The sequence below is a fragment of the Gallus gallus genome, chromosome 3 (genome assembly GCF_016699485.2).
Source record: "Gallus gallus isolate bGalGal1 chromosome 3, bGalGal1.mat.broiler.GRCg7b, whole genome shotgun sequence".
NCBI lineage: Eukaryota > Metazoa > Chordata > Aves > Galliformes > Phasianidae > Gallus > Gallus gallus.
The window spans coordinates 76,653,322-76,663,051 of record NC_052534.1 but is presented as its reverse complement, the minus strand read 5'-3'; the positions used below and the strand labels follow the sequence as shown (position 1 = coordinate 76,663,051).

General features: G+C 39.2%; 1 protein-coding gene across 2 annotated transcripts in view; it reads right to left on the bottom strand.

The window, feature by feature from the left end:
* Positions 1-167: 167 nt before the first annotated feature.
* Positions 168-9,730, bottom strand: part of SNX14 (sorting nexin 14) — a 47,171-nt gene continuing 37,608 nt past the window's right edge. For both annotated transcript variants that reach the window (NM_001039289.2, XM_015284626.4), the window contains 6 exons: positions 5,287-5,410; positions 4,638-4,802; positions 3,594-3,689; positions 2,734-2,825; positions 2,520-2,576; positions 168-379 (listed from right to left, as the gene is read on the bottom strand). In NM_001039289.2, coding sequence (NP_001034378.2) covers positions 341-379; positions 2,520-2,576; positions 2,734-2,825; positions 3,594-3,689; positions 4,638-4,802; positions 5,287-5,410 — 573 coding nt within the window. In that variant the 3' untranslated portion in view covers positions 168-340. The remainder of the gene's footprint in view (positions 380-2,519; positions 2,577-2,733; positions 2,826-3,593; positions 3,690-4,637; positions 4,803-5,286; positions 5,411-9,730) is intronic.

Genomic DNA, 9,730 nt, shown 5'->3' with positions numbered 1-9,730 from the left:
GAAATGTCCTTTAAGGAACACAACAATAACTGCACTTTCAGCACAGTGTATGCGCTCAGCAGCCTTATTTTATACCATCCCATACTGTTGCTCACTGAGACTTTGGGGAAATAAATGTGGCTTCTACTGATAACGGCTAAAGAAAATAAAAACACAGATATCTGTTATTTACTTGTAAGTGGTATTAAATTTTAATGTCTTTATAGCAGAAAGAGATTTTTAGAACTTAGATTTAATATTATTTACAAGAAAATATACAATGCAAGGCTAAAACGTCACACATCCATTACATTAGTGCACAGCAGATGTTTCTACCACGTGTCCAGTGAGGTCCCTGCATTCACATCCAACATGCCGCAGAGCTAGCTTCCTTTGGACCCTGTCAACAGGAATCAAGAAAGAAACTGACTTAAGTGTGAAAAAATATATTTACATACGAACAACTGATCTACAACAGAATGAGATTTGAAAATATCTACTTGAAATCATAGATAAGAGAAAGCAAGGCTACTGCTTCCAGGTTTGTAATACTTTCCTTGAAGTAGGCATTTTATTCCTTCTCTGGAAGTTCTCACCTCCTCCACTGTTAAATGATAAGCACACTTATTAATATACAGCAGATTTTGGCTGTGGAAGGGGCATTGGCATATTTTTACACTGGATATCGTTTCTTCCTCTGCTAGGAAAGCTTCTCCCGTCTCAGCTTACCCTTTTCCTTCTATCCTGCCTGAACAAACTTCCAGGAGATGGACTACACACTATATGAAAGCAAAACAGAAGTGCTTTTCCACTCCTATCCTTGTAAATTGTACACTCACATACACTGCCATTAACCACAGCTTATCTATCTGCACTGACCCACTATCTATGTGCATTGGTACGTGTAGCAGGATGCAACCAACACATAGGTACCAAGAGCTGAAATTAGGTTCCATGCCCCCTCCAACAGGAAATCTCCCATTGCTATGGCCCCTCTGAATGCTCAGTACTCAAAACAAAACTTCCAGGATGCTCTTTCTTCTTTAAACACTGACTGAGCTGAAATATTTTTGCTCCTCACTAACTGCAATCGCATTTTGGTATCGCACAAGAAGGACCAGCCTGCTCAACAAAGATGTTACTGCAGTTACTTCCCTCCCCCCAGTACAACTGATAACCATTAATAACCAGTTATTCATTTTAAACTTCTGCATTAAAATCGGTTGGAGCAAACAGTTCTCTTCCCAAGTGGCTTCATGGGCAGTTTGCAGTGATTTAGGGGAAACGCTTTCTAGAATTGAGGGCTCAATATAAAAAACACTGCCTTCCACCCCTCCTCCCTCTTCACCTTGTGGTTACCTTTTCATATCGACCCTCCCCCAGCTGCCTCTTTTAATCCATCATAGTCCTGCAACCCTCCCAACTAAGTCCTACAGTCAAAAACCATGGGAACAGCACTTCCTTCTGTTTTTACTCTTGGCATGTCCAAGATAGGAAAACTATAGGAAAGCTGAAGTCTCTGGTGGGAGCATCTTCTTTCCCCTTCCTTTCTTCTACTGAAATGTGAGACAGTGAATCACCTCCCTCTGTTCCCATCAACACAGATGCCTAACAAAGACTTCACTTTTTTCTTTCAGCACTATCTGCAGACAGACCAATATTCCTATACATTCATTGGTAGCCGCTGTGGTACAAAAGCAGTTCAGTGCAGTGAAACATTAGGGTTAAATCAGGTCTTCCACGCAGCACACAGATCACCACGTTACTTCCTTATTTGCTTGGCTGGTTGGATCTTTTTTGGTTTTGTTTCTTGACTGTGTGAACACCGTCTTAAATACGTCAGCTACAGAACCAACGCACAGAGTAGGTTAAACTTGCCAAGTTGGTCTCATTTCAGTGGCAACAATGGAAGGTGTCCTAACTTGTCCTGAAATCTGTCAGTTGTTTATTATGTGAAACAAATCATTGCTCAATCCTGTGGTGTACTCTGGTGGTTCCTCATGCAACAAAAATCCAAATGATAAATTAAGGGCTATTTTTTTTTTTTTCCAATGAGATGGATTATAAACCTAACAACACATATTCAGATAGGATTCTTTCTCCTTTATCTGAATGGTGTAAGTTAACGCTGCAGAGACCAAACTTGGAGTAAGAAATCTATCTACCAAATAGAAGTGCTGGAGCTCAGATGGAACTCTGCATGGGGAATGCACTTCTGAAAGATGGGAAATCCCTGAATTTAAATGGAGACAATCAAACAGAGAGGCACAGAGATCCTGATAATCAATCACAGTCCACTGACGCTGAAAGGTACCCCAGACTTGCTTCATGATAGGTAAATAGGCCTACATGGATTTCCAAACCTAATTAACAGAAATTAAGAAAGCCAGATTCATATGATTTCAATGCATTAGTAAAGAACAGATTATCCACCTAAAACTTAATGTATTTCAAGGGAACAACAAGAAGCACATAGCAATGATGAAACCTGCCAGTAGCTTGAAAAATTCTGTACCTACTGGAACAGCATTAGCACATACCTTACTTAGCTCTGGGAAGAGTTCTTGAATCCCGATGTCCAACAGCACGTAAGTTAACTAAAAGAAAATGAAGGAAATGGCATCAGCCAGCCACTAAGTTAGACCAAAGCAACATCACCTCTTTTTATCTTTGCTCTGGATGAGAGTTCTGCCCTCTCCCATAGCAATATGTTCACTTCAGGAAATGGCAAGTTTCCCAAGTGCTGCAAATTACCTGTTTGTTGAGCACTGGTTGCTGCATGCCATCAAACAGAAGCCTGATGCCTTCGTATTTAGCCTCTTCCCCAATGCACTTGCCTATTAAATCTAGGCCAGATATCACCAACAAATACACAAGTCATTAGGAAGCACAGCAAAACAGCTATACGATGTAGTTGTAGTTAAATAAGTAACAACCTGAGCATTAGCTTTAGTTGACAACAACAACACCGTAATTCCACATGACAACTTTTTTTTTTTAAATAAAAATACTAAGTGATAAAAAAAGGCTTTAATTAAAGAAAGAGTTCAAATTTTATCCCTCTAAAGTAGTCAATGGAAAAAAAAAATATTCCTTTGGTTCCTCCTTCCTCATCTTTCAGTGCTGCACACCAAAGTACTTGTTACGCTTCTAAGAATGAATTTCATACTATTGTCCTAATGCTTTGTTTAATACACGGCAAGTTGGAATGTTTTAATTACTTTCTGAGTAACCCAGAAAATAAGCCCCTCTTCTGTAGTTTATATAGTTTAAATAGAGTTCAGATTTATCTTCTGGCTTCTTCTTCTATCACTGCTCTACTTGGTCTTCAGCTGGATAAAATGCAAATCATACAAGCTAAATGTGAAGAAATTACAGTTTTAAGGACGTTTGTGAAGTCTTCTGTTACACCAAGCCTTTGTGAATGACTACACTGCAGCCTTACTCAGCAACACTGAATTAAACGATGAAGCTGAACCCTTGGGTTTTTTGTTTGTTTTTCACACCTAAGTATTCCAGTCAAACCTGATTTCATTTGGAAAGCTAACATTACTGCTCTTGCGTTACACTTCTGCTTGAACCATTAACTATAGCCATAAAGAGCCATTATTAACCTGGAATGTATCTCATCATTTCTTCGAAAGTCTGCTTTGCTCTCTTCTGCTTGTCCTGGACAGAGCGCGGTTCAGTATTCTCACAGAACACAGCATCTGCAGTGAAGACACATTAATGAAACCATCTTTAGGCAGCTTTTTTTTCTTAATCACCAGCATAAGAAAGTTGGTTTGGATTATGGCTTCAAAGTTGAGCTGCTTTTCAGTATGATCTTAACTGGAAGAGAATTCTGAGCCTTGATCACATTAGCCTGATCAAATCCAGAATAACCCATGTGCTTAGAGGACAAGAATCTTTTGCCAATTTGTTTCTTCTCAAATTTCGAATGCATTACCTTCTAGGTTTGGCTCAATCCTATTTTAAGTTTGTTACAATCTTCTAATCTAAAATTTTCCTTGCAATCACCTTGTAAAAATTTCTGCTCATAGGAAGTATTTGCTGCTCAGTCTTGATGGTTGGTTGGTTTGTTTTGTTGTGTCTTTTTGTCTTTTACAAGATTTCTTCTTGGTTTGATACAGACAGAGTTGGCCTCAACTGCACAGCTTTGGCCACACATTTCATTTGGCTGAGGCCGTGGTCACATTACACTTCTCTACAGTTGTGAGGTTTTGTTGTTTGTTTCTTTTTACATAATCTTTATCTACTTCCCTTCTTTGAAGCTTAAAATTACCATAATGAAGAGAATTAAAAACAAAAGCAAAACTAAAGCAGGACTAAAGCAGTTCATAAGTGAAAACTAATTTAAAGAAAGCATGAACCATTCACAAACTGACATACTAACCTACCTTTATTCTCCTTTGCACACCTTCACAAATGAATGCTCATAATACATTTTTTTTTCTGTAAATCATGCTTGATAGACAACGGGGCTAACATCATCTTTTAGAAACAAACTTCTGGAATGGTTTTATAGGCCCACCTGACTTTTAAAACTCCATTGGCTTTAGTTCAGCATTACAGCGTAATATTCAGTAACTCAAAAGAAGGGACTTCAAATGTCAAATTAAAGCAACACTTCAATCAAATATGTAACCATTGCTGACCTCTCAGCAGTGTTATGAGAGAAACCAAACGGTGCTCCTCACATAGCTGTTCTAACTTATAATGCAAGTAATAGTCCGTGTACAGTTCCAATGTATTTTTGAAGAGAATTCTTCCTCCCATCAGGAGATGATGCAACCAGTCAGGAATGTGGAAGACCACTCTACCTGCAAAGTTATAGAAACAGATATTTATACAGTTCTCTTAATAACGATGACAAAGGAGTCAAAAGAAGAAGTCATGACTTCTCTGCTGACTCAAAAGAAGAAAAATGCATACAAGCAAAGATTTTAGCTTGAAAAGTGACCGTTGTCCATATTACTCGTCAAATACTCTTTAACTACTTTTATTTAGTACTATACGCTCACTTGAGAAAAGGGAAGAAACTACACCCATAAGCTTACACTCAGAATGGCAGAAAGATAAGTAAAACTAAACAATAATGAAAGATAAATTGCAATATCTTAGCACAGCAACAAGGGTTGTTTGATGCTTTTCTTTTAAATGGCTACGTTCCTAAGTTGTATATTGTTATGGTTGCATGTCTCAAGATATATATGACTACTACAATTGAATTTTATTTCCTGCCAGAGAACCTGAACTTCATAATGAGAAGAAGTATAAGAATAACTGAGAGAAATTGCTTCTTACCAACATACAGTAAGTAGTCATAGACTCCTTCTACAGTCATCATTTCCATGAAGTAGTTCTGATTTTGTCGTCTTTCTGTATTCTCAGACCGGTTTGCATTATTCTTGAATAAATCATTGAAAAGCTAAAAATAGAAATATAACATGGAAAACACCGCCCTCAAAAATAAAAGGACCATCAGGCTTTTGTTGCGTGTTTGCTTTTCATTTCACAGGCCCTTCTGCTCCCAAGCACAGCTAGACTTTGTTACAGGCCTTGACCCTTCAATGCACCTTCAAAGGCACGAAGGGTGTGAGTCTGTCGGCCTTAAATCACAGGTGGACTCTATGACACTCATATATTCCTAAAACATCCTATTGTCTTGTGTTATGAAATAGGCAATGGGTTCTGGACAAAACAGCTGGAAAGGAAGAGTTTGTTGAGTGCCGGAGTCCCACATCTTACTATACCTCACAAAAATCATTAAGAGTTTATTTTAAATTATTTCATCCCCAAAACTGTTCATGCAAAGATCAGAAAAATTTATAGGAAATACTACTGCATTATGAAAAGAGAGCTCAAAACCCCATGTCAAGCTTCTAACAAAGCTATCTCACTGTTAGAAGAAAATATAGTGCAATTAATAGTATGACCTAGACAGAAAATCTACCCTGGTGTTCACCAAAAATTCGGTGTTGAAGAACTTCCTTGCTATGAGACTGACAAAACTACTATCAACAGATTTTTCTGTAGCACTCGCATATTAAAAATTAGTTCTGAAGAATGGTCCTTAGTTTGCTTGTTCTTGGTCTACTTTCCATAGAGCAATTCTCCCTGTAGCAGATTAAGCCATAAAATGGACTGAATCCAGCATGTCACCAAACGGAGTTCCTGTGCTCTTAGAAAAAATTACATCAGGAAACCTGTCAAGATTCAAGTTTTGACTTGTACTTCATTAGGTCCTTTCTCTTGTCAGTGCTAAACAGCTGGCATCACCTTCATAAAGTTCACCCTAATTAAACGACATCAAGTTATTACATAAATTACATGAAAGAGCAAATATAGTTATAACATATGCTGGATGACTGGGATCCAAGAAAGTAACAAACCAAAGAAGAGCAGATAATTATTTGTGCCTACTGTATGGAGTACACCTGGTATGTTGGTTAAAGAATCCTATTTAAACTGAAGTCTATATGGCTTCTGAAAACTGAAACTATGACAGTGGAAAAGATCTTAGTGGAATTATTGCAACTTCAACCAGAGCTTTCTTTGTATTTTTACAATACCTCCAAGCTGACTGAGATAACACACAGTGTGCCAGCTCATAGCAACCCACGGTACAACGGAGATAAATTTCAGAGGAGTGTGTACAAGCCAAACTAAATTACTAACAGCACACCAGTACGTAATCTGAAACCAAAATGCTATCTTTGGGCAGAGCTTTCCAGCTTCCAAAAGTTATTTTTACTTTCACCCCAAACCAGAAGCAACATTTTTCAAATGCTGTATATACCTCTGCTCATGGATAGTCTTTCCTGCGCCTTGAGCATAATGATTCCTTGTTCATTGCCAAGCTTTGAAAGGTCACACTTGTACGTGGCATTAAGAAATGAGCAGAGGAACAGATTTATAAAGTATATACTTCATACTAATCCAGTGTAAGCATGTATTCTACAGTCTTTAGCAATGCACATCTGAAGGATGCAGCCACCACCACGTTTTACTCTAAGATTTTGACTGAAAGTGAAAAACATACAACTGTATACCTAATACAAACATGGGGGTTATATTCGTGACTCCGAAAAGCACGTGATTTCACTTTTACATTTCTGCTCATTTTACCATCTGAAACGTGATACAATGCTCATTATTGTAATTACACAAAAAAAGACAAGCAATGTTATCCTAAGTGCAAATATATGCTATACTGTTGTTGTTTACTGCGGTTGGCAGGTCACCACAAGCCAGCAGCACAGTGCCTTGGCAGGCGTGCTTTTCAAAGCCTGCCTCAGCTGAGAAGTCCTGTTGTATGCTCGTAGTTCTGAAGAAAGTACATTCAGAAGACTGTTAAGCTGGTAGAGACAGACTAGAAACATAGCCAGGAAAGCTGAAAATGCTGTTTGGTACCCTTAGAAGGGGCAGTTTTTTGCTTGTCTGTTTAACCAGGAAGGTTGGTGACTTGATCTGATGAGTCCTATGCGGGATAAAATCCAATTGCTATTGGCTATAGTTCGGTTAGCTGCTCACATTCATTATATATTACGATGGGACAAAAGATAATGGCCCTAAGTCGTTACAGGGGAAGTTCAAGGTTGGATACTAAGAAAAAATTCTTCTCAGAAGGAGTGATGAGGCAGTGGCACAGGCTGCCCAGGGAGGTGCTGGAGTCCCCATCCCTGGAGCTGTTCAAGAACCATCTGGATGCGGCACTGAGGGATGTGGTCAGTGGGCATGGTGGGCATGGCCTAATGACTAGGTGATCTTAGTGGTCCTTTCCAACCTTAATGATTCCATGATTCTATATTCATTAGCTGGAAATCACTGATATTTCAAGCATACAAATGCACATGCACACCAGGAATATTAAAAAAGCAGCAGCATGCAGACAACATTCCAGAGAAACGGGAACATTTGTGACTAAGCTCACTCTTTCACTTGCCCTGACAGACCTTCCAGCACTTCTTACTCAGCCTGCTGTACGGGTAGCCTGGGCGTACTCTGTTCCTGGCAACTGAGTTGGCAGCACACACACACATCCTGTGCTCTCAGTGGATTCTGGCATGCTGACACTAGAATAAGCAGATCTACATCAGATAAGTTATGTGGGAGCACTGTGGCAATGCAAATATCAACAGAAAAATCTATCCTGGACTTCACCAAAAGACCTGTGTTGAGGAATTTCTTGCCATGAGGCAACATGCTCTTCCCAGTGATGGACACTTAGAAGTGTTGCAGCTTATTCCACCTTCTATCGCTCTTCCAGTGCTCTATCTCTTTATTGACTCCATATAGGTAGTTCACACAATCCTGGTACAAACATTTTGCATATATGGCCACCATCAGTTTCTGTTGGGGCTGCGCAGCACTTATAATCTTCAGAATGAAGTCAAGTGAAACAACAGAACTGAAACTGTAGAACCAAACAACTGAAGTCTATAAGACATGTTTTGGGTGGTGGTCTACCTTAGTTCACTGAACAGCCCTTGGTGCCTGCATTTCCAGCATAGCTTCATCTGAAAGTAATTCAGTTAATGAGTTTCATACAGCTCTCTAGTATGGTGGCAAGCAGAGGTGATCAGGAGATCCGTTTCCCAAACAAATTCAGTGGTCTGAACCACAGTGGCACAGCAGATGAAAGCAGTGTGGCTTACAAAATGAATTCAAGAAGTGACAAGATGCAAATGGCCTGGAGTCGTGGAACTGGCACAAAGCTTTTCCCAAGCATGGGCTGAGATGAAAAAGAGAAAACTAGCTCCCAAATGAGGCACAAGCACTCCCAATTTAGCTGAAGGCTGAACCTCACAGCACTCATGCAAAGGCTCAGAAGAGGCCAGAACATAGCACAAGCCAGCCCTAGCTCATCAGATCATTAATTATTACAGTGATTGCATAAGTACATGTGCTCTGGCAAAACAGCAGATAGCAATTTAGCAAGAAAGCAGTCAGTATGTGAATGCCATGTGCATACATGCTGGTCAAAACTTGTAGCATAATGAGGGCACTCCTCAAAGCAAAGTATCTTGAGCGCCCATCATTAGATAATAATTGCGGTTCTGCAGTTGATGAATTAATGTCTGTAGCTTTCCATGCAGCCATCAAGTGGCTCCCAAAACAAAACACATTTCTTCTTGGGAAAGAAGAAAACTCTGAAATAGCTGTTATGTGACTAAGTAATTGGTTCTACAGATCACTACAATAAAGTTGCTTAGAGGAACCGAAAACTCCCACAGCAGACAGTGAGAAGGAACTGGGAGCTAGGGCTAGCTCCATTGTACTTAGTCAGTATAGAAGTTGTAGTTGCAAGTTCTCTAATGTACTCCAATACTACAAAAACTGCCATACTGAGGGAAATCAAAAGGCCCATCACCAGCAAGCACCATAAATAATAGTCTTGGTTGAATGGAAGCATTAGGCTTTAGATTTGTTGATGTCAGAGAGAGCAACTAACAGTTAGGACCCATAATGTTTACTAGGCATTAAGGTACTGCATAGAAACATTTTAAAGGCAGATAACAAGCATCAGCACTGTGACAATTCTGGCTTGTAGCACTTCAACAAACGACTCTTTCCAAACATTCAAGTTCTTGACTTTAAAAACGAAGCTGCCTTACAGTATTAAAATATTCCCCACTTTAAACCTAAGCTTTCAGCTCTTCTTCTCTCAGAACTTCTCTATATTCTCATCTCCAAATCCAGTAAGAACTTAAAAAGAAAAAGAAAAAAACCAAGAAAAATCCAAACA